Source organism: Lethenteron reissneri, chromosome 23, assembly GCF_015708825.2.
Source record: "Lethenteron reissneri isolate LAM-NWPU_2019-01 chromosome 23, ASM1570882v1, whole genome shotgun sequence".
NCBI lineage: Eukaryota > Metazoa > Chordata > Hyperoartia > Petromyzontiformes > Petromyzontidae > Lethenteron > Lethenteron reissneri.
The window spans coordinates 11,418,762-11,444,462 of record NC_083801.1 but is presented as its reverse complement, the minus strand read 5'-3'; the positions used below and the strand labels follow the sequence as shown (position 1 = coordinate 11,444,462).

The 25,701-nt window shown below is 42.8% G+C and overlaps 1 protein-coding gene across 3 annotated transcripts; it reads left to right on the top strand.

The window, feature by feature from the left end:
* The first annotated feature begins 825 nt into the window (after nucleotides 1-825).
* Nucleotides 826-25,701, top strand: SLC12A8 (solute carrier family 12 member 8). Of its 3 annotated transcripts, none has more exons than XM_061557178.1 (15): nucleotides 826-928; nucleotides 3,386-3,688; nucleotides 5,697-5,974; nucleotides 8,217-8,363; nucleotides 12,107-12,298; nucleotides 12,723-12,954; nucleotides 14,372-14,485; nucleotides 15,117-15,204; nucleotides 16,413-16,500; nucleotides 17,026-17,172; nucleotides 17,646-18,354; nucleotides 18,526-18,623; nucleotides 19,992-20,109; nucleotides 20,925-20,985; nucleotides 24,707-25,701. In XM_061557178.1, exons 3-15 carry the CDS (start codon nucleotides 5,813-5,815, stop codon nucleotides 24,870-24,872), a joined length of 2,322 nt encoding a protein of 773 aa, XP_061413162.1. In that variant the 5' UTR covers nucleotides 826-928; nucleotides 3,386-3,688; nucleotides 5,697-5,812; the 3' UTR covers nucleotides 24,873-25,701. The 3 variants fall into 3 exon arrangements, with proteins under 3 accessions (XP_061413162.1, XP_061413164.1, XP_061413163.1); XM_061557180.1 differs by lacking the exon at nucleotides 8,217-8,363 and adding an exon at nucleotides 6,221-6,361; XM_061557179.1 differs by lacking the exon at nucleotides 826-928 and adding an exon at nucleotides 1,763-1,884.

Below are 25,701 nucleotides of genomic sequence, written 5' to 3'. Positions count from 1 at the left end.
TTCCCCGATTGCCTGAGATTATCAGCCAATCTCACTTCAAAGCCAATCATTGCCTATCTCACCTAAACGTCATCAGTCCAGTCTATACAAGACCACCCCAATGTCATTACAGCCCAACACATCCTAGCCTAACATGTGCAGGATATCTAACTCACTTTATTAGAATCCAGCACATTATTATAGCTCATCCAAATGCAGCCTCATTATAGCCCGGCACAACTTATCCCATGTCATATTGTCCATCTACAACTCTTTACATCACAATTCATCATAGAATGGCAATGCCTGAAACAGCCCACGTAGCCCATCACATCCCAACTCAACTTCAACACAGCCCAACCCACGTCAAACCAGCCCAACTATCCCATTAGAGCACAGCCCACGTAAAACCGGCCTACCTAACCAAATAATTTCACCTTAACTATACTGTCCAGTTCATGTCAAAGCAGCCCATCGTTACATAAACAGCCCAACCCATATCAAACCAGCCGACCGAGCCCGTGGCAACCCATCCCATGTCAAATTAGCCGACCCATTCCACCGTAAGCTAATCGCAGGAAAAAAAAATCATGCAATGGAACTAGTATTTGTCAAACATCCCAATGTTACCAAATTAGATTTAAATTATTCATTTGGGATTAGACAGCGACTACGCCCCCTACGGCAATAACTTGGCAGGGTCTTGAAAAACAGTTGAGATACAGAGTAAGGCTTTCCTGGGTAAGCAAGCGTACACTTTTTTTAAACAGCCCAGCCCATGTCAAAGCACTCACGTCAATTCCACCTTAACCTAATCACTGCCCAGATCACGTAAAACCAGCCCACCCAGTCCGTCACAGCCCAACCCACACCTGACGCGCTCAGGAAGTTGGCCAGGCACAGGTGCAGTTACAGGTGGTGAGAGTCAGTGGGGATCCCCAGCCGACAGGTGAGTGAATTTGACATCCCTAGTAACACCTCGTCGTATCACACGCAAATTAAAGCGTTGTGGGCGAGATGAGCGGTGAAGGGGTTTCACCTGCCCAGGCGGCATGGCTGCTGTTTTGAGGATGTGCTTACACCTACCTGGGCTGAACGAGCCCGGTGTGTGTGTGTGTGTGACCCGGCTTGAAGGGTTTAGCACTCAACTCTTGCGGGTGACGTGGAACATTGCGTCGCGTCTGTAAAGCAGCAGGCAAGCGTCGCGTTTGACATTTCTCACCCGCACGGCGTTATCGGAACGGCCCGAAACGAAACAGGATACCTCTCTTTTAAATTGGCCACCCCGTGTCGTAATGAACGACTTATTTAGCAACGGTCAACGTGTGCTAAGTTATACGTAGTCGGCTATGTGTGTGTAGATATGTAAAATGATCAATTAAATAAACACGTGTCGGCCACATGCCCGTCTTCCCAGCATACAATCGAACGATATGAACGCTGTGTCCTAACAACATGCTAGCTGCCGTTGTCGTGTTTTATAATTCACGTTGCAAAGGCAACGGTTGTTAATGGTTATCTTAGACTTTTCCAAAGACATCTGCTCTTTTTTAAGTTGGTACATTTCAGTACTCGAGTAGCTAGCTGTTCAACATATGTTAGTGGCATATGTGGATACTGTACTGTAATGCACAGTACTGTAAGGATTACAATTGCTCACCAAACCCACACATATCTAATGAGTACTGCCTTATCAGTGTAACAATTGTTTTCATTATCTCCAGAAGAATTCCGAGCTCGTCAGATCTCGGAAGCTAAGCGTGTTGTAGCCTGGTTAGTCGACTGATGGGAGCCTGCCTGTGAATACCAGGTGTTATAGGCTTGTGCTCCGAGGTGCTCAAAAGTACACGAACAGATTCTTCAACCTGTACCTCATACGGCTTTTCGAGTGTTGCTCCCTTGCACGTGAGTAGGTGTTCTCTGGGTACTCCGGTTTCCTTCCATATGCTAAACCCTCGTGAAAATGGCCAAACATTTCAATGCAAGACTCTCCATGGGACAAAAAGCATTGTGCATAAATACATGACAATCGTATGAATACTGCAGAAGGATAATGACCACAGCTGTTCCATACATCAATATACCCATACAATAGTCTATAGGATCATATGATATTCTAATGTACAGAGATATAATGTATGGGGTTAGGGTGCTCTATCCAGTGTTGGATGAGGGTCTCACCATGTCATCAACATCCCTCAATAGCCCTGCGACATAACCATCTGCCTCCTGTACATGTATCTGATCCAAGTAATATTTACTGAGTGAAACTCATCTGTATTTTCAGTAGTATGATCGAGCTTTTTTTTCTTTCAAAAAGCACTCCTACCTGCTATTGCTAACTCTTTCGTTCATAATTTTGCCCCCAGTCCACCTTTAATTAGAATTAATTGGACCTGACTCAACACAAGTTGTGTTGCCTCGACAAGCACCTCCATTTGTTTCGCAAACCTATTGGATACTTTACAAACATCATTGCCATTCAAAATGTTGTGTTTCTTCTTATATATTGGTGTCGTCCATAACTCTTCCATGCATGTAGATGAGTGTTGTAAATGAACAGGTTGATCGGGGCGCGTGGGGGCATTGAGACATCACAGTGACTGTTAAGGAAAGTAGGCGGGCCTGGGCAGTGACGATGATCGTTGGACTAGATGAGTAACAATGAAAGCCAAATGAGTTCAGGAACGAAGGCGTCCGGGAGTTCGACAACTGTGGAGATGGAGCGATGAAATCAGTTCATGTTGAAGAGTGAGATGGAGTGTGGCCTTGCAGGAACGTGAGAGATATCGATGGCGTGTGGGGGCCTTCATCTAGCAGTGGATAGGCTAATGATGGAAGTATTTGTTGGTGAACATTTGTTTCAAAGGTGGCATTTTCATCATACCGTACTGTACTGTAAAATACACTGCTACATGCAGTGCTGTGTGTGGCGCAAGTCAATCTGTTTCGTGGAAAATGCAGTTTGGTGTGGTCAATTGTAGCATTTGTACATTCTCCCAGGAGGTGTGGGCTGTGTCTCACTCCAGTGGGTGTCGGCCCCCATCACTGTCGTCAGCCCCTTAACCAGGGCACTTAGCCTGGAGCAGCAGATCAACATCCTGTTCAGTGCAATACAAATACACTGCATACAGACGTATTCATCAACGTCGTCATCGTCACACGCACCACCCCCTTGTCTTGAGTGAGAGCTGTGTCACTCTGTTTCACGACTCGTTTGCCATAACAATACTATTCTCGACGAGCCAATGTTCTACCTAGAATGCAAATGTTAAACACTTTGATGATTACATGAAAGTGTTGTGGGGTTGGGGGGTAGAGTGGGGTGGCATTGGGTGGCCGGACTGAGACACTTGTGCCCGTGATTGAGTTCTGAATTGGCTTTCTCCCTCCCTCCCTTTCGCAGGCTATGTAGTTGCCTGGAAACAAACCACATCTCAACGTCATTTGACCAGGTCGTGGACGGAGTTTTCAAAGCCTCAGCAGTGGCCCAGGGGCTGTTCCATGGATTCATCGTGCGGCAATGCGACTATGCATGACGGGAGTCATGTTAAAAAATAGCTGACTGTTCCCTTTTAAACATTTCGCTGACATTATCTTGCCCAAGCTGAATTTTTGTCCTTTCGTATTTATTTATTTTTATGGGCCGTTCGTGACACTAGTGGTTCAAGATCTCATCACACGAAAATGAAACATCATCTCAATTTTGGTAAGAGCTCATTTTGTGTACCTTTATTTTTTTACACGAGGGACTGCCTGTCAGCGGTACGGTGTTAAATGTTAGGTTGTCACCATAAGTCACAAACGGGTGACCATGCAGTGCAATTGTTCAATACTGGATGGTGGTTAATAGTTGCTACTTTAGTATGGGTAGAACAGCACTGTAATTCTATTATAAAATGTTGAGATTGAACTTAAAACCTTGTAATGGACATTAATAATGAACATTTTAAATTTAAAATGTTTGTCAGCGGACTTCTGGATGAAGGCCTCCCCCATGCTGTGTTGGTCATGGGAGTTGTTTGACCATACTTCACCGTGCTGGTCAGTGCAGGTTGAAGTGGTTCAGATATCATTCACCACTGTGGCCAGAAATCGAATTTTGGTCCAGGGGAGTTCGTTGTGCAGTGCAGGAACCACTGCGCCACTACTTCACAAGCGCATTTGAATACTGTAATGGGTTTTATTATTGTACAGAGTGTACTGGGTTTGTTCTGAAAAAATTTGTGCTCACTTATTGTGTTTGCTTTATGGTTCATTTCCAAACAGATGTGTATTCTAATGACGCTTCTTAAGCTCTATGCTTGGAAGAGGATTTTTATCTCTTAGTTGAAATGCTTTTAGGGTCTTCATGGTCACTGATGATAGAATATCAAGGACAATTTTCTTGTTTTGTTTTCATGTTTAAACAGGAAACAATTTGGGTAATATTTTGCTGAAATGAAAACTGTGTTTTATTGGGGCTTGGAGACACTTTGGAAAATTCCACTTTTTGCTATACTGTATAGTATTTGTACAATTTCCATATTCTGCATTAGGACATTTGTTAAAACTAGGGCTGTAGTGGATATGCACGCCTATAATCAGCACTTTGGAGGCAAGGATTGGTGGATCGCACAATGCTGTGAAACTCCCTTCCCGTAGGCGTTGAGGTGCCGTACCCTGGCTCGCCAGGACAAGGCAGTACAGCAAGTAGACGATTGTGTTGTGATCGAAACGTCGTAGTTTTTTGTTATCTTTTTGTCATTTTCTTTCAACCTATCTACGTGCCTTTACCGAAAGACTCAAAGAAAATGAATTCCTGCAGTCACGAAAGCTTCAAGTCAAGATTTGATTCACCATCTGTTTCCATCTGTACGAGTGTGCGTGGGTTTACTCCGGGTGCTCCGGCTTCCTCCCATATGTATAAACTCCTCATTAATTAGCTGAAATATCTTGAAATAAAAACCCAATGTGGCAGGACCCTCGTTAAAAAAGAGCCATACGACTCAGTGTGGCTTTCCTGGATAAATAAGTAAATTATAAATTAACGAAAACCAAGCGAGGTGGTATAGACACCGCTGTGTATATAGTGATTGAGCTTTTGTCATCCTTTTAATGTTTCGTGGCAATATTCCAACGATTCTGTCTATTGATGGTAGAAACTCTTTTAAAAAACATTTCAGGCAAGAGCACGGTTGGTAATCAATTATTTTATACTTAGATTGACATATCCACAGCCTTGATCAAAATCACATATCAATTCTATGTAAAATTGAAATGTGAATAATTTTATACTCATAATTGGTTCTGCTGACATTACCATAACAAATGTTTGACAAATAATTGGAGCCCAATGTTTCGTGAATCGAATATATCTTCTGTTCAAAATATTCAGGCGTATCGATTTCCTTTTTATGGTTGCCAGTGTTAAAATATGGATTAATTCTGGACTTTAAATGATTGTATATGACAATTTGTGGTACATTGTACAAGAAAGTTGTTAATAATACAGTCAAGAAGCATAAATTACCATTTAAACATAAAATATGACCATGTGGAGATGGAGCAATGACATGAGCGTGTGTGCAGGAGCTAAATGGATTGTTTCTTTATGAGACCAGGAAGGATTGCAACAAATTGAGGAAACCTTCAACCAGTAGCGGATTGCCCATTGATGATAATACATTTGCTGTATTTAATAAACAAGATATAATTGTTTTTTTTATTTTCTGTAGGTATCCATGGAAGCCCATACCCTTAGAAACCGGCGAATGATCGGCCGAGTTCATCCCGACTCCAGAGGCGGCGCATAAACGCACGGGCACAAGGGTCATCACGTCCTCAGGTCGCCATGTCTGGGGAAGACCAGGGTGACAGGACAGCCCTGCTCGCAGCCGCCACGGCGAAGGCAATGGCTGCAGACGACGCCGACGAAAAGGCCGAGGCCACGGACAGCTATGGCTCCACCAAGGAGAATGGGACGGTGCAGGACCTCTTCCACGAAGAGACTCAGGCAAGCGATTCCTTTCCCACGCACTGTCGCCTGTGCCGTGAATCTGTTGTTACGCACGCGAGCAGTAGTACGTAATAGCCACGCGTCATCGTTTCTTGGAGACGGATGCCCGCACACACTAAAATGCTCTGTACGATTGTGACATTCGCCCCTTTTGATTTATTTAAGATTCTGCTTACTTGCTGTGCTGTTCTGCTCTGTACTGTCAGCGATCGGTGATCTCGATAACTTAACACATTGCAACAGGCTTGGGCTTGGGGTGCGTGGTGGAAAGCCAAGTTACTTGCGAGGAAGCCTTCCCTCTTTGGCACGTGGACGGGAGTGTTCACATCCTGCCTCGTCAACATCCTTGGGGTTGTTTTGTTTCTCAGGACGGGCTACGTGGTGGTAAGGAGATGTCTGGCTGCAGCTTTTAGAGAAACTGATATTACTGTGACTAATCTACACTTCAAAACCTCTCAGAATCTGCTCAGCTTAACTGTGAATATATTTACTTTTCTGCCAGGCATCCGCACACCCATGGGCAAAATGTTAAATGGACTTTGATGTAGAAAAGGCACTGATGGGTAACATTTATCATGATTTCATAAATTATAACTTTTTCTATTATCCCCACACTTTGGAGGAGAATCACCAGAGATCACTGATTGTAAGTGTAGATAATGGGATACACGGCGAGTGGTGGTGCTGTGGTTAGTTGGGCAAACCTGGCCACCGGAGTTCATTGGTCACTTGAGTTTGGTTCCAGCCAATGGCTAACAACAGTGATATCTGGGACCCCCTTTTTGCCAAGCCGGACTGACCAATGTGGTGAAGTTTGATCAAACAACCTCCATGACTGCCACGGCATGGAAAATCTTTCATTTAGCAGTGACGAAAGTTTGTAAAAAAAATGTTTTATGTTAATGGTATAATTGACTGCGCTGGCCGTTACAACTTTGCATCTGCTTTGTGGGAGTGGCTCCAAATGAAAACATGTGAATATGACTCATTGTAATTTTCATATGTAAGGTTGTGTTATATTGATACTGAGCCTGGCAGAAAGATAAATTTATTACATTTAATCATGTCACCTCTTAGTGGCTGCATTAAACATATTTTTTTCATTTCAGATCACATTTCATTTATCAACACATGCTGACATATAAACACTTTGATTCCTCTTCATGTATGTATGTTGAACTTCTTTCGCACCATACATAGCCAACCTTGCTAATCAATGGTGCGGGGGAAGGACAACGAACTAACACAAAAAGCAGTTCTAAAGAAATCCGTTTTTAATATCAGTGGCTTCCTAATATCCAGAGGAAGAGCGTTCCAAATGGTGCAATTTGTCGATCTTTATGTTGAAAATTGAAGAGGTAGTAACCATATGGGCATGAGTCCTTGACCCAACTCAAGCCACGTTTCTCCCTCTCCTGACACTCCTACAGCCACCCAGCCAAAACATCATATAAAACAAAAGAAATGTGCGAGTTACAGTACTTATGGCATTGGAAGCATCTACTTTTTCCCCGAAAATTTGACACATTTTATTCAGTCAGTCGGTTTATTTTTTCTGAAGCCCATTGAGCTAAGATACTCTCTTCAATGGCTACCCAGCCAAACTGGCAATGAACATCATTATCCATTGGCGACGATGTTGATATTGTGACACTACAGCACGATTTGCTTTTGTGGTACCAAACTGCAATGACAACTGAATGCTACACGGATGGCTCAGGAAGGGGCCTTGGCAGTTGTCACTGCCGAGTTCAGGCTATGGCTGAGTGTTCATTATTTAGGCATGCAATGTGCGTTGCCAGTGGCTTCCTAAATATAATTTATCTTATCTTGTGCTAAGACAAACATATAACGGATACCCCTATTGTCTGCTTATCTGTTTTGTTATCTTATCTTAGATTTGCAATGAAATGCTTTTTTTTTTGCTCTGAGGCTGTTCACCATAGTGTGCAATGTAGCACATCCCTTAGTAGTAGTGCATTTTGCTGCTCTCTTGTTAGTGTTTGGCTGAATCGTAGATCCAGTTTCATAATTTATTTGTTTTAAACCTTGCATGCTTGCTGGGGCGGGGGGGGTGATGAAAATGCTGTGTACACCTCTGCACAATGCTCTTCAACGTCCCATGCAGACCACAAAATCCCAAGTCAGCCGATGAAACCTCTCCTCATCTAACTAGCCCCAGGAAACGTGCCCCTGTCTAACCTCGCAGCTCCTTTCCACCGCCCCTGTGCTGGTGCAGAGCGCTGCGGGTAGCCGGACCCCCTGGTGGAGGAGCCAGTTCTTCGTGCGGGAGCCCGTGCTCTTCGGCATGTGGGACGGTGTCTTCACCTCCTGCATGATCAACATCTTCGGGGTTGTGATCTTCCTGCGCACAGGCTGGCTGGTGGTAGGCTGGGCTGGGACCAGGGAGGCTCCAAGTCGGTGGGGCTATTAGCGGAATTGGCCGAAACTTTTTTTTAATTGGTGCTCAATCGTCAGATCTGGTTAGGCAAACAGTGCATTTCCTGTGTTGGTCTAGACAGAACCTTAGAGGAAGTTTGATCTTCTGTGCAGTCTCTTACTCATCCATATAAACCTAACGTTTATCAGATTTCTGGTCCATCTAATTAAACAAAAATTCCCCCAGACTTAAGTACAGTACTGTATTGCACATGTACATATGTAAGTGTGCATAGAGGCCAAACAAGCATGACATTAAGATGATATGCTATGCTATTAATGGTCAGTGTTTGCAGAGTGGTTATTGGCAGCTTGATGACACTCAGTTCCACGTAATCAGGTGGATTAAGTAATTCTATGTCACTTAAAATATTTAACCCGTGTAATTCAAGAAATGCACTTGTTACCCACCTGGTCTAATGATGTGCACCTGCATTTGCAAATTCTACGGAATTTGCCTATACCAATTTTATTTTCATGTCCGGCTCACCGAGTGACCTACACGAGAGGTTGAGATGGGCGCTCCAGGCCTCACAGTGCATACCTTTTGTTAAAGACCATGCCATGCACGTGTTCGGAGTCTGTGCTAAGCCTAACTTTTTTGTAAAGAGTGAAACATTTCTAGACATTACATATACATAGGTATTTTTTTGTCGTAGTGTACAATAACCTAGGTATGAATACTTGTGAAATCAAAGAAGTTTAGGAAGAAAAAATAATAGCGCTACTTTTTAAATATCTGTTAAACTTTTATTCTTGCAGTATGATCGCAGTACTCTATCATTGAATGTAACAACAGTAAAAGGCCTTTACATATTTTACGATCGACAGTTTTCCACTCAAAATTACGTTTGAGACGTGTCCCGCTCCAGGGACAGTGTCTGGCAGGGAGTTTGACGGGGGGAGGGGGGGGGGGCGATAACACCTGCCAAACGGTAATGTAGGTGTCCTAAGGTGAGCTCAGAGGGGACAGAACCCTCCCATGGAGCAGAAGGACACACGTTCGGAGTACCGACCGTTAAAACCGGGCCTCTTGAGCCTTTTGACTTTTTTCTGGGTTTAAAGCAATATGTGTCAGAAAAGTTAACCTCAGGTTATAAAAGCAGAGCAATGGTATAAAAACAGTTGTGGATGGATTTTCCACCTGGAATCGCTGCGTATTAGAGAAGTACATTTGTGTTTTTAAAAGAGTTTAGTAGCCTACTCTTTCCTGTTCCCAAGAAAGAATGTTCCATAAAATCACCATACTGTAAATTAATTTTAATTTTGTATTCGCCTCAAACATTCTGAAATATAATAGTAATGGTAAATGATTTCTAAGAATGGTGAAAACATCCCCAAAACCGACTGTAGCCTCAATGCAGAAAGTGCAACGCTTTTCTGCAAGACTCTCCTTTAATCATGTTGTATTCACTTGCATCAAGGATTTTTTAGGTGCAAAGAACATATTTAAATGTTCACTTCTTTAACAGCTCAATAGTAAATAGCCAGTATGATTGTAAAGATGCAGCAATTGATCAATGAATATGAATCCTTAAACTAAATGATACATGCATCGTATTGCCTGTCCTGATTAATGTGTTTCTTATTTGTATGTTGTATGCAATGGGTTCACGTGATCCCTGCAGTCTCTTGAGGCTGCTACATTAATTGCATTGTGAAAAAGAGAAGCGATTCCTGAATATAAATAAATTACTAGGGAATGGGGGGGGGTGAGTAGTTAAATGTCTAAGAACCAGCATATGGATAAAATTATCCATTATGAACGCAATGTGTGCATTGAAAAGTACGCATGCAAAGTGCATTCCCAAAGAGTAAATGCAGCAGGTTTTACTAACCTAGAGCCTCAAAGAGCCTTTCACTGGCCCGAATAAGTTGACATTTCCCAAATGGAGAGCGAAACGCTCCAGAACATTTGTGCGTGCAAACAGAAATTACCAATTTATCTCTCCAACAAAACAAACCACCAGGGATAGAAGCAATTATTGTTTTTTAAGCGTCCACGTCTCCCGTACGTAAATCAAGGAAACTCTTTGCAGTAATTTTGTGTTTTTGCTGTATGGTGGTTACAGCAGCCTCGCTAGATGAAACACAGAGCATGAATTACCATGTGGCAGACGTGCGTCATGTCACAGGCGAGCACAAATCCGTTCCGGCTCAAGGGTCATTGGCTGTAGCCCTTGGGTGAGGTACATTTGCTCGACGGACGCACGCAAATTCCTTTAGAATATTTATGAAGGTTGAAGGGTATGTTGATTTCACATCTAAAGAGCATGGGAAGAACAGGGCTGCTGCTATACATATATAATAATATATGTTTAAAATGAAAAAACCACTACATCATATGCCAAAAAATTGTCAAGCAATCTCCTATAACACTGTAAAATGGTGTTCTCCAAACAATGCAAAAGTAGATAAGGCTCTCCTACATAGTACAAACATATTGTATAGCTCTGTCATTAGTTCAGTTTGGTTACATGTGCAGTATATTAGTCCACCCGTTGCAAAAGCTGTGAGGCCTTGAGGGCATGGAGCCAACTGTCCTGTTTATTTCTTGGAGCTGCCCTGGCCCTATTCCAGATTAATCCACAGTCTGTAAAAAAAAATACTGGGATTTTTTTAATATTCAACATTGTTGCTGGTAATTAAATTAAAAACTCGTGAGATCATTATGGTATTTATGCTGAAACGGCAATCATGTCACACGAGCAGACATTGTGCTACACGTGTCGCATATTTTATCCTTACCCGACAGGGTTTTTTTCTTGACCCGTGCATTCTGGTTTTACAGGTCTAGAGCCACTGCTCCTGAAATGTAACTTGTAGTCTGAAACAAAACAACCACGTAACGGATATGTGTCCAAACCCCAAAAACAAATAATGACAATTATCCATTACTCTGCTTTAACCACAGTACGCTGAATAGAATTAAAACTTTTTGAAGACACATGTCCTTAGATCAAAGTGAAAGGCGTTAGTGCTGTTCTTTTGTGTATTTTCAAATAACGTTCGTACAGACATTTTATTTGTTTATAATGGTTGTTTAAATAAGGATGAGCTACGGTGTCCTGGATCACAATGTTAAATTAATATGTTAAATAAGACCGCTTAACAGTTTTATACAAATCCTAATACCACAGCAGTCTTCCACATGTTACATTACAGGGAAAATAATACAATTATCCAAAAATAATCCTATTACTACCTCTTTAAACGAATTTCACAGCCTGATATAGACCCACAGCATTGTATTTGTATTTCTAATGTATTAAACGTAGATGGTGATAGTCAGTCAATAATAACATTCATGTCGGCACCCAGATAACTTCGTCAAAATTAAGCACCGCTTTCTGAATAACTTCTATGGACATTCCATCCTAACAAATACCCCTTCCTCGTTTAGACCATCCGGCTTTTCTGTCAGCTCACATTGGCATACAGTTCTCACCGGCTATTGGCATTATAGTATAATTTGAACGAGGGCAATATGCATACGAATTCTTGGTTCTTTTGGTAAAGTCACGGAGATAGAAAACAAAAATCAAAATTAAAATAAAAAACACCCACGACGTTTCGATCGAATTCCTGCAGTCATGAAACGTCTGGCGCGACTGCTTCCTGTGTCACCGTGCGAGCCGTCACTCCCATTGACGGCCAGAGTACTTGGCTCGCCATGACTGCCCGTGCCAGGGAAATGCCGGCGTGCTGCTGGGGGTGCTCATGGTGTTCCTCGTGATCCTCGTGGCCCTGGTGTCCGTGCTCTCGGGCATCGGCGTGTGCGAGCGCTGCAAGATCGGCAGCGGCGGCATCTACTTCATGATTTCCACCGTGCTCGGAGGGAAGGTTGGCGGCACCATCGGCCTGCTCTACGTCTTTGGGCAGGTGACGGGCGCACCCGCCGCGCCGCCGACGGAAAATGCTGGGGAGGAATCGTTCGAAGTGGCCTGGAAAAGGAAAAAAATAATAATTCACAGAATGTGTCGATGGTTGACCTCCATATCCTTGGCCGATGTACATTTGTTAACCCATCAAACTCCACGAGCTTGTATGTACAGGTACCCCCTGCAATCGGGACCTTTGTCTAAAAGGTCTCACCTGGTTCTAAATACAGTATAGGTAAATTAATTGATCTGAACACTCAATACATATTTGCAGTGTATGTACTTTCAAGATTGTATCAATAACATAACACTTGCTGTGGTGCAGTGCATAAGGATGACGTTATTTAAACGGAGCGAGTTGCAACTGCTGCACGGTAGATGCAGACACAATCTAATTTCCCATCTCTACTGCGGCTGCTGCTCAGTGCGTAGTGGGCGCTCTGTACGTGACGGGCTTCGCCGAGTCTGTGGCCGACACGTTCGGGCTATCCAACATCTGGGCGGTGCGTGGCATCGCCATCGGGGTCGTGCTGGGCCTCCTTGGCATCAACCTGGCCGGGGTGAAGTGGGTCATCCGCCTGCAACTCGTGCTGCTGGCGCTGCTCGCCGTGTCCATGCTCGACTTCGTCATTGGCTCCTTCACGCACCTTGACCCCGGTGCGTGCGAGTGGCCGAGCTATGGAGTGTGCAGGCGGTGCAACTGTAACGTGGCCCACAGGTTGGAGGGTTATGAAGAGGGGGGAGGGGGGAGGGAACGGAAGGCAGACAGGGATTTCCCCATTTCATCTCTTGTACCAAGTCCCGTGCCAATCACTTTACACCGTGGATGTGTGTGTGTACACACGTGACATGGTCTAGAAAAGAGATGGACTGATGTGGTACAGAAGGAGGTGGAGCTGATTGGACTTGCCGATGAATGGTGCCAGCAGTGTCAAGATTGGCCTCTGTGGAGGAGGTTCGTGAAGGATGCTGCTGAGGATTTGGAGGCAGTTATCCTCCAGCAACAATGCAGGCCAGAGGAGCGACGCTCTCAAAAACGAGCAGAGCGGCCAGCGGCAAAAGCGCAGAGAGTTTTGCACAGTGGAGAACACAGTTGGCGCATCTGCCAATCATCGCAGTCAACTCGTGGCACCTGGGTTTGTTCCATGACCTCCTGCCAGCCGGCCTTCATCACTTCACCTGGCCTCAAAGTGCACCTCGCATAGCACAAGTGCCGTGGTGATATCACCAGCACTTAGTGGTGAACGGCGGTTTTTATGTTACACGTGAATTCGTGCCAAAGAGAGCTGTTGCCAAAGGTGGCAAGCACACTTGGGAAGGTCAGGCATGTACGTCTGTATTGGCTGTTCAAGCCACATTCACACTCAAATTTACCCTTGCACCACTTCCATCCCAGTGGTGGTTTTCTCCAGTATATGGCTATGTGTACAGGAGCAAATGTGGAAAGGTTTATGGACTGGTTGACAGGGTGTTAACACGTGGGTGATTGGATACGTGGCATAGAGCCTCGGTACTCAACGTCTAGCCCTGGGGAACAACCAGAGGATAGCTTTTAATGCCAACATTTTTTTGCAATTTATTTTATACAGTACGTGTCAATGCACATATGAAGCAAGTGGTCTACGTTATTTGAAATTGATGAACGTTAGACTTGGAAAACTAGACCATGGTATGAGCTCTTTTGTAGAGTTTAAAAACTATGGTATTTGTGTCCAGATGTCGAGCATGCTTGTTCCGGTGTCAAACAATATGCTGGTGGAGTCCAACTGTGTAAAACATAGTCCGCTTTGCACGTGGAATTTTAAGAAATCCCATACCGCTATTTGAAAGATTAGGGCATTGTTTGCCAGCACTGTCGCCAAATTAACGGCACTAGTCAGAGTGACCCTAAACAAAACGGCATGTCCTTGACAAAGACATAAGTGTGGCCTGCAAACAATTTGAATGGTCTGTGACGATGGTGATCGCATTGTCCTATTCAGCGTTCCTGTATGTAACTGTTCTGAAAGTTAGATATGACAAGAACAACAAAAATGCTGGCATTTTCAGTGGCACTGTGCATGCGTGTGTGCAGAGAATGGATTTGTGGGCTACACCGAAGAACTGTTGAAAAACAACACCTTCCCGGACTACACCCCTGGGGAGAGCTTTTTCACGGTGTTTGGGGTCTTCTTCCCCACCGCAACTGGTAAGCAGATGTGTCAAACTTATGCAGAGACTGATTATGGTATAGGCTACTATTGAGTAATGTTTAGCACACTCAACAGAGGTCACCGGTCGACCTGCCGTCGCCTCTGTACATCCAGCAGTATAATGACACCACAGTTAGTCGATCTGCAGGTCCTGTACGGTAGGGTAAAGTTTGGGTACTCGCTCCTCTTCCAAGACGGATGGTCTAGAGAGGCTTTCTGGAGTTCCCTCGAATCGAGGCCCTTCCATTAGCAGGAGCATGAACACGCAATTTTTTCTTGCCACATTCCTCTATCGGAGCAATTACTAATCACAGGGCATGGTAACTACATTATTACATTCATATAGATCAATTGCTTTTAATAGCTCCAGTAGAGGACTGTAATTCTTAGCTAATTCCCCCAGTTTACTGAAGATAACCCACGATAACTTCATTGGAAACTTGACGGGCAACTTTTGATCGTGTTCATTGTATCGTTTGCCCCACAGAGGGCCACAAAATAAACTAAAACAAATTCACTTTTTTCATCCACTTATTGTCTACACTGAAAAAAAACCTATTTTCTGGGCAATGACATTTTTACGTAAAAAAAATTCTACGTAATAAATTTGACTGTTGCGTGCCTCAGGTGTGATGGCCGGTTTCAACATGAGTGGAGACCTCAAGACGCCATCCAAAAACATTCCCGTGGGGTCCCTGGCTGCAATTGGCATCACGTGAGTGCGAGATGCTTGGGACGCGGAGTGCCCTGCAGTGTCGCCCCCTAGTGGAACACGCCGAGGCTCCTGTTTCATACATGGTGGTCCGGATGTATTGTGACCCCCGCCCAATTTAATCCTTTAAAACTGAAAACTTTGCATGCCAATGGCTGTGAAAACAAAAGTGAATAATTAAAGGGAAAAATTGGTTCAGGGTGAGTTAATTGCAATCGAGAGTAGTCTAAACTGCCGCACGTGGTAGTTTCAGATCAACGTGCATTGAGTCGTATCATAGCAATTTTTATGACTTTTTTTTTTATTAACACTCAAGATGTCTAAAAAAAGCCAACAATGCCAGCATTATAGTTTGTTGCAGCTACTCAGACAATGCTTCATTAATCAGACATTAAAGTATGCATATTAATTGTAAGTATAATATAATATAAACTAAATAAATATAGTTTAGGCTAATTAACAAAAGAAGTGAAGTGATGAAGAATAGTGATTGTTGAAAACTCATCTCTTTAGAACTGCTTTTTGTGTTTAGTTTGTTGTCTTTCACCCGCACCTCCAATTAGCACGGTTGGCGATGTATGGTGCAAAAGAAGTTCAACATACATACACACATACATACAACCTGCATACACACACATACATAGTTGTCACCTTGTTTCTTTGTTGTTGCTCACATTGCTTATTTTATTAACTAAACCAAATGCATGTCAAGGGCAGGAGGAGAGGGGCATGAGACCGACCCCTGGTGGGTCTGTCTACACATCACATGTGGTACTGGCTTGCTTGCCCAGTATTAACATATTTGAATGTATTTGCTATGGTCTCCTGAACAGAAATAATGCTTTTAAAATATTTAAGCATTGCAAGCACATTAACTTTTTTATACTTTTTTTTTTCAATGGAGGTTAAAACAACAGGCATACGTAACATTTTGGAGTTTAGAGTCAGGGTTATTGTTAAAATATGAACTGTGTTGATTTAAAATGGAATGAATTTTGGCAATCTTTTCAATAATTTAAACTATCCACTATTATTCAATATTTCTCTAAAAGCATAAAAAAATTACGTGCTAAATTAAAGAATACTTGGCATATAAACTAACTGCCACAGAGCTACTTTTCAAATAGTAATGACTCGTGCCGAAATAAATATTTCCGCTTGAAACAATTCCATGTGTGACACCTGCGTGCCCTCTCCCGCTGCCTGTCCAGGTGGTTCCTCTACCTCGTATTTGTGCTGCTGCTTGGAGCCACATGCACCCGGGAGGCTCTTCGCGTTGACTTCATGATCGCAGAGAAAGTGCGACCCTTCATTCTAAACTCATTATATCGAATATTATGACATGGGGGGTTTAATCACACACATTTTGTGTATTTATTGTTTTTTCATTATTTAACGTGTAATATAAAAGGTAGATGTGCAGCCCTGTCATTTCTTGTTCACGCCACTGCTGGCTCGAGAGAGCCCGTCAAGAGGGTACTATGCTTACTCTTCCACACTGGACAGATGTCTTGGACGAGATGGGAGTATAGACACCCTGCCCCACCACACACGACCTGCCGATTGACTGTGGTGTCCCCATTTATACTGCTGGGGTGGGACAGGAATCTTGCCAATTATTTCAGTTGCAGTTCTTAAAAATTGAACCTGGCTACCTCTGGATTGCAAGTCCAGTGTGCCAAACATTACACCACTGCAGCATGTTACGTGGAGTATAATGATCTGCCTCAACAAATCGGAATATTTGGTATTTTTAACCAAATAATAACGCAGTAGCTTCTGTGGACTATAATGTATGTTATACGCTGGGGTTCAATGTGTTAGGTGTCTCTGGTGGGATTCCTCTTCCTGGTGGGGCTGTATATCTCCTCGCTGGCCTCCTGCATGACGGGGCTTTACGGAGCGCCACGCATCCTGCAGTGCATCGCCCAGGAGCGGGTTATACCCATCATCGAAGTCCTCGGCCGAGGGGTGCGTCTGACACTTCACCTAATAAACACGTGTTTCTCTGAGCTAAAACACCTGCAGCGTCCCAAAACTAAATTTTATTTGCTATCATCAACCGTGACCAATCCATTTCTGGATGAAGCCTCCCCCCCCCCCCCCCAAGCTATTGCCATTTCTTACCATCTTGTGATACAACAACATGTCTAGCACCTGCACATGAGCAGTGGACATCCTCTCAGGCATGTTCCCTTCGTTGACTGGCAGTCCATCATTCGTGTTGACCACCGGCCATCATCCATTCGAGTGACATGTCCTCCCCAAGCCCACTTGTCCGAACAGTCAATATGATGCTTATAACTTACATATTTTCTCCAATCCATATTCTTTTTACTCTCAGTTAAGCTCCAAGCACATATATCTCCATGCCTCTTTGTGGAATTGTCCTTAATTTCCAAGTACTGTTATTCAATACAATCTTTCATATGTCCTCTCCACAGCATGGCCCAAACAAGACACCTGTTTATGCTATTGGTGTGGTGGGCGTCATTACCACAGCCTTCATATTCGTAGGCCAGGTCAACATCCTTGCGCCCATCGTCACCATCAACTTTCTGCTCACCTACGCCACCATTGACTACTCTTACTTCGCGCTCGCCATGAGCTACGATGAGCAGCAGGAGCGAAGGCTGAGGCTGGCCTCTGGTGGCGTAAAGATGCAGCCCAAGCCGCAGGTTGCAGGTGGCATCAGGTCTGGACAGCCAAACGCAAGCGGCTACCAGCCTCTGATCGACAGCAACGGCGATGGCAACGGCGCAAACAGGGCTGCGGGCCAGGGTTCACTGCAGGAGTTCACCAAGGACATGGACCTTTTGTTTCCCAAGGAGTCCTCTGGCAGTTCTAAGGCTGACGCCAACAGTGGTCAGCAGCAGGCGCCCAAAAGAGGTCGATCTCGTAAGGCGGCCAAGGAGACGTTACAGGACAGCTTCATGCTGGACCTGGAAGGACAGATGTTTAAGACAAATGATCCCGAGAAGAGAAAATATGTTGATCCAATGAATGACGTTTCAGCCGAGAGTGACGAGCAGACGATCCACCAAGATCCCCTTCAAGACCTAGCCTCTTCGTCGGATTCTTCCCAGCAGGAACCACAAAGTAAACCTAAGTGGCAACTCAAGAGAGGCTCATCAGAAAGTGACTCAAAGAAAGGTGATGAACGAATGTGAAATATCTTGTTTGCTCAATGTATTATCAAATATGCTGGCTCAATATTTTACAAACTGTCATGGTTTATCCTTTTTGCTTTTGTCTTGCGATTCTTATTTTCCCAGTCATAATTATGCACCGTTACTAAAAATATCACCTGTGTTTTTTTAACAGATATTGCAGAATCACGAAACCCATGGGAGGCAGAAATCAGCCAAATGTCAAACAAATTCTACGCAAAAATGTGCAATCGCTGGGTTTCCTTGCTTGGGGTATGTTTTATTCTGCATCAAATGTACTGAAATGCCGTTGCAGTCCACTGTGCCCTTTCAAATATAAAATACCGATATAATTGTGTCAAAAACATCCACATGGAAAGAACACTGTATGGGCGGACAGTTGTATATAAACAACTCCCATGCAGAAATATCAAACTTGCCTGAATATGATCTGGAAGAGAACAATGACTCCTTTATGTCATTTTTTATTGCTGTCAAACATACTAAAATTTAAGTGTGCAATTGACACGTAGGTGCCCTTATGTTTTCACATTTATTAAGAGCAGGGAAATCCGATTATTGAAATTATTACATTCCCAATTATCGAATGGATTACTTGAATAATCAGATTACGTAAAAGTTGGGAAAAAAATTCATCTCTGTCGCCACACGTGCCGCTGGACGGGAGGTGATGGGCGAGGCGTATTGATATTATCATCGTCGTCATCAGCCGCGTCACACTTGCAGAGGGTTTCCTGCCCACGGGAGGTGGGACGTCGAGGCATCTGCCATGTTTAGAAGGGCCTGAGTAATCGTCCACAAAAGTAGTCGACTACAATGTTTTGCTGACTAATAATAATTTAAACTTCTGACGTGCACAGCATTGATTCACTCTCAGAGAGAGAGAGAGCGACTCAGGCGCGAGGAGGAACCACAGACAAGTCGGCAGTGAGCCGGTGCCAACAATCGCCCAAGCTCTGCAGTCCTCTAGATATTAATTTGTTATCAGCCAATTAATGATTGTTTACTTGAACTAATTGTCCAAGCTGTAATATTTAGCAATATATGTATAGTACACAGCACCCTTAATTTAAAATACATATATTGGATATTTGGAGTAACAAGTTGGCTTGATTAGAAGCTGCTTTGCAAGTGGCGATTGTAAACCACAGAAGACAATGTGACAATCATCCATGTGATTATGTATCTACTGTTCACACACACTTGCTTGTACATTTTTATTGATATTAATGCAGTGAATACAATTTGAGAAACAGTATACAGGATATGGTGGAGTCATTATCCAGCAACTTTTTGGATTTCCCTTAACGGTAGCATTGTCAAATCAAATTTTACAAATCGAACAACTTTCTGGGACGAGGACATGCTGCCGATTTAGGAGTGACTTCAGGCTTGTATTAAAACATCCTGTGTCAGTTTACTCCGTTAAATCATGGATAACTTGCCTTACAAACATTTTTAAAACGTTGTCTTACGACATCTCACGATTTTTTGAGGTTCGTTTGGTAACTTTCCAATTTAAGGACTTGGCAACCGCCGCTGGCTATGGCGGGCGAATAATCATGGTCCTTACTGACATGTGATGCCTCAGTGAAAACGGTGCGGTGCGTGTGCCCCCAGATGCTCGTCTGTCTCGTGGTCATGATGGTCATCCAGTGGATCTATGCGCTCGTCAACCTCGTGGTGGCGCTGCTGCTGCTCATTTACATCGGCCAGTCGAGCCCAGGGTTGCCTCCAGGTGAGCGAGGCGTAGAGCAACAACTCCTGAGCCATTCAAGTCATCATCACCGTCGTCGTATTAGTCGCACACATTATACCGCGCCTGTACATCTCGAGGCACCACGACAAAGGGATGTTGGAGAGAACCCCTCAACAATGAAGTGATTGCAGGCCAAATATTATGTTCCTAATAATACGGTATAGACAAATACAGTAATAGCCCTCGTTGAAAGCGGCAGATCCATGACTCAAAAGTGCCGCGTTGAGCGAAAAACACGGAATGTAACGAACGATAAGTTTGGGAGGATGCGACGTACGCACACGCAGTACGACGGCGGGACAAATAACGTTACTGGATCATTCCGCTCATCCCCGCACTTGTTCGTCGTCGAGTGCTCAGAAACCGCATAAGAAATTGGCGTATTCCATGTTATAACGATGCCCGTTCCGCATTATAACGGTGCGCGTTCCACATTGTGCGTTGTGAACTCACATTAAGCTCGGACTTACTGTATGCACAATGAGAATAAAAAGAATGTCATGAGGATTTGTATTTGATAAACTTTTTAAAAAAAATTGCTGTTTGATCTGCAGAAGAGCTATTGGCAAAAATGTCAGTTAATTGTGTTTACATTATTAGACAGAGATAATAATTATGATTGTGGTGGGATTATTTTATTTGTGCTTGTGCACCAATATCAATCAACTCAGTCCCTTATTGTTTTGCTTGATATAAATGTATGATGCGTGTAGTTTAGAAAAATGACAGAACCTAGTACATCGTTGCTTAAAATTGCACTTTATTTGCCGTAAAATTGCACTCTTTATTTGCAGGTATTGCAACAGACTTCAACTTTTTCACTTGGATAAAGTCCTTGTTCCTGAGAATGTGCAGGTAAATAAATGCTCAAATTACCAATTGTATCAATGTGAAGAGAAAAAGTAATGGTGATAAAATATCCACTGCTGGATGAAGAGCCGGTCCAGGTTGTTGCCATTGCTTACGGTTCCGTAATGCCACAAACCATCTTCTGTACATGAGCTGATTTCATTCTAAATCTTACTTCCTTGGTGGTCTCCCTCTGCTTTGGCTGCCATTCCAAAAATGCTTACATAATTTCCATGTTTCATTGATATACATGTAACTTTTGTTTCAATTCGGGCCAATGTCACTTTTTACTTTTAGCAGTGGGGAAAGACAAACATTTATTTTACACCTCTCACCTTCATTGTAATGTAATCGTATTTCAGAAATAATGTCCAAAACTCAACTATCTATCAACAGGGCACAACCAAAAAGAGTGGCAATACATTTTTGGTGCAATTGAGAATATAATGTAATAAATGTTTTAATGCAAGTTCTATTCTGTCGGCCAATTAAAGCGTTTCTCAGTTCTAGATTTGAAGTTTTCGTGACTGCAAGGATTCATACTCTTTGGTTTTTCGGTAAAGTCACGTAGGTACAAAATTAAAATAAATTCACAGTAATTTTGCTGTGACGGTTCCACCTGAAGACGGAAGCTTGTGTTGCCTCCGAAACGTCGTGATTTAATTTATTTAAATTCTTTACCTACGTGACTTTACCGAAAAAACCAAAGAGTACGTTTCTCAGTTACTTACTCCTCCCATACCTGCTTTAGTACTATGAATAGAAGTGCGAGGGCAGCTAATGTGACGTAAAAATCGAATTTTACACTCCCTGAAATCAGATTATATAATCAGTTGTAAACTGATGACGCCAATGCCTGATTCAAATAACACGTCACTGCCGTATTTGTCTATCTAGCACGATATGCAGTCAAATTCCTTTATTGACAGGCTCATTTAGCTCAGGAACGCGAAGCCTTGTTCTTACATGAACAAACCTTCCCACAATGCATTGTGCCAGCAACATTTTCGAACGTTACTTTTTATACGAGTTTATTTAGTCATATTTTCTATTATTGAAGGGTGTGTCTGGTACTTGATAGCTATTAATATGCCTATTTAAAACGTCGTGAGAATTGTATTGTTTAATTTTTATGATGTTATTATTTCCCTTCTACGTGACTTTAGCGAAATAACCAAGAATATGACCCTTAACTCTTTGTCTCGTATTCACATGCATTGGTGGCTCTTGATTTAGTGTTTTTGTTCCTAAATTCGAAAAAAATGGCTCTTGTTATTTTGGTTGCGACCCATTGCCTAAAACGCTGTTGATGAAATGTATATTTTTCTTTTAAGGCAGTGGTGTTGATGAGCATAAGTTTGTTTGTTAATTGTGCTTGTGCACTACTGTTAACGCAGCAGCATCATCACATAATTTGTCTAGCAAGGTTTAGGTGCACTGAGGCTTTTCTATTCAGGTATTCCTTTTTAGCAGCGCTTTTTGTCTTGACCGTTTATATGCAAATTAAGGCAGTGTGACAATTCCATTTATATGGCTCTGCTGCGGTAAGGTAATGCATTAATACATCACGTTACTATTCTAATAACGGTTGTGATTGATAGTCCTATGGAGCATGCGTGCTTACCCATAATTATTTTTGTCTAGCGCTTAATAACGTTCACTCGACCTTGTAAGTGCTTCTGTTTTCTATGTATTGATGTTTGCTAGGGATTGTGCATACGTTCTCGCTGCCAAATGCTTATGCGCTAGTGCTCACAAATCGTGATAATTATGGTGCTATTCTTCATATTAACAATAATTACTGTATATTCTTACTATTTTTCTTACTATTACAGCAATCCCTCACCAACCACAGGTATTATGTTCCTGGATAAGGCCGTGGTAGGCAAATCTGCGGTTGATAATGTACAGGGCCTATGGGAAATAGGGGGTTAGGGGAACCACAGCCACGGTCAAAATCGTCATAGCTTAACTAAGTCACCTGTTTATTCACTAAACACCGAATAAAATACTGTACATTACACAATTACATAATAAAACATAAATTTAACTTTCCATACTTGTTTTTAATATTGAGGGTAGATGCCGGTAATTACGACAATGATGATGACAATGAGATAATGGGGTGGTTCGAAAGGGGAAGGGGCTCAGCCCACAACAAACAGAAGCTAAGTGTGCAGTTGCAATGCGACGCGGTCCATACCCTGTGAGAATCACAACAGACAGACGGACAGCTGATGAGCTGCGACGCAACGCCACAAGTGGCGCGTTGACGCAGGAGGAGAACCGTGTGCTTACCTGTGCATGCATAACATTAGCAAACAGCATTTGGTACATTTGTATAGAGATAATAAACCATGTGTACATGAATTCCGCGGTTGGCAAGTTCGCGATTGGCGACGGATTGCTGTACAGGACAAAGCACAGAGCTGGACTCATGCCGACCAATGCTTCCTACAATGCTGAAATCACATATTGTGTTTACCAGTGTTCACACATAAGTGCTACAACTGCATAGTTCGGTGAACTCGGGTACCTACCCATTTAGGATATACTGAAGGGATGATGGCCGAAGGATGAGACCGTTGATGTAATGGCAGCCAAAGCAGAGGAGCATGCTCGAGAGGCTGACCGCCCCAGATGTATGGCACAATCAGAGCAGCTCATGGTGTGGGACAGAGAGAGAAGTTGTGGCATTAATAATTAAAACCTGTGACTGTTGAGAAAACCCATCGCAACAAAAACAAAGTTTCTGCAGGCTGGAAAAACGAATATCAAATGTGACTAACAGGCAGCAGTGAGAGAGAAAAAGTATAGACTGGTTTTGTCGTTCTTAGGACTCATCAATGCAGTACAGGCTGAAATTCTCACTTATGCCAAGTCTATCACTTGGAATTGGTGACTGAGCATTGGTGATGAAACTGTACTGATCAGCCCTAATGAGCCCTGAGGACGAAACCGGTCTACAGCTCACTCTTTTTCGATTTAAAGCTTTCGTGACTGCAGGGATTCATCTTCTTGGTTCTTTCGGTAAAGTCACATAGAAGGGAAATAATAAAATAAAATAATAAAAATAAAACATAATAAAATATAATTCTCACGACGTTTCGGCCACAACGCAAGCAGCCGTCCTCTTGCGTTGTGGCCGAAATGTCATGAGAATTGTATTTTATTATGTTTTATTTTTATTATTTTATTATTTTCCTTCTACGTGACTTTACCGAAAGAACCAAGAAGAGTTCACTCTTTGTCAAGCTGCTGCCTGTTGGTTGTTCACATTTGCACAATGTATTAATGGTGACTTAGGACAAGATAACCACAATGAATGTCTTCAGGAACTGTTGTATGTCACATCATGGATGAGGCTGAGAGCTTTTGCACATGCAGTGCACGTTTTCGGGTGTTGTTGAAACTGGTTGTGGCTTCTTGGGACTGTGAAATGGCTATAGTGTGGGAAGGCCTTCATCTAGCAGTGGATAGAACATAGCTGACGAAAATAATTACCATTGTAACCGATCACTTTACACGCAACAATTGTTTGCTATGCTTGACTGTGATATATTTAGATAGAAATTTAAACATTTAACTCTACAGTGAATTAGTTTGGGATGGAGCCACATATCTTGCTGCTTCTCCCAATCGGTGACCTAAACCCCGAGTCAAATTAAACTGAAAGTTCCATGTGCCCATTGCTGATGAATACCCGTTGTTGTGCCACTCATTTCAGGAGAGGACCAGCACCGAAGGAGCAGTTTGTCGTGACTCCATCCCTCCTGCCGATGGGCCTCTCAACCACGCAGCTCACGCAGGAGAATGCGGATTTTGCCTCGCGTGACCGTTTCCACCAGTCATCTGTTGTGCAACCTGCAGAATTCAACCACAAGCAAGATTAGAAAAGCTGGTTGATAAGATTTTACAATGGAGTTTATTATATATTTTACCTACGATAAGTCGCCCGTGACTCCTACCATTGTCACAGTTTTTTAGAAGTTTCTGTGCTCAATGTGATTAGGAGAGCTAATAAATGGCAATCTGGTATGTGTATTTTTAACCAATGTAGCCTAATTCGTGTACACTCAAAGCTGAAGAGGTACATGTTGAACAAAATAAAGATTAAAAAATTAGAATAGGTTTTACCCTTTTTGGCAATAAAACAGGTGTTAAGATGTTCAAACACCAAATAGATATATTTTGAAAGGAATCAAGTCTGTATTAACCACACATACTACGAGTGCTTGATTCTCTTTTATCGTTTAATTACACGTTCTTGTGATAACCACACGTACTTGTGGTGGTACGCGTGGTTAATAGACTTGATTATCACGAGTGTCAGACCAAAGAACGGCAAAAGGTGAAGAGTACAAAGACAATGCACATATCGGAGCATTCATAGCTGGGGCTGAGCAGCTATATCATGGGGCCTTTTTTGCCAGAGCATCTTAACACCTGTTGTATTACCAGAAAGGGTAAAACCTATTCTTATTTTTCATACTTTAATACTGGCAGAAAAGGGCCCCAAAATAAAGGCTGCTGAAAAAAATACTGTATTATTGACATGTTTACAAATGAAAAGAGTGAATTCTTTTAAACAAAATGAAATATTCACTTGACCAGTGTTTTGCCTTGTGATGCTTTGATTTTTCTTATCATTTATTGGTGTAGCTGATGTGATTTTTACGACACGCAAAACACAGTGCAAAAGTAAAATGTGAAAAGTTGAAA

What these genes read in the sequence shown, in the direction of transcription:
- SLC12A8 (XM_061557178.1), top strand. Translation starts at nt 5,813, where the DNA reads ATGTCTGGGGAAGACCAGGGTGACAGGACAGCCCTGCTCGCAGCCGCC. An exon ending in CTTCTTCCCCACCGCAACTG is followed by an intron (nt 14,486 to 15,116) that starts GTAAGCAGATGT and finishes TGCGTGCCTCAG; the next exon opens with GTGTGATGGCCGGTTTCAAC. An exon ending in TCGAAGTCCTCGGCCGAGGG is followed by an intron (nt 17,173 to 17,645) that starts GTGCGTCTGACA and finishes TCCTCTCCACAG; the next exon opens with CATGGCCCAAACAAGACACC.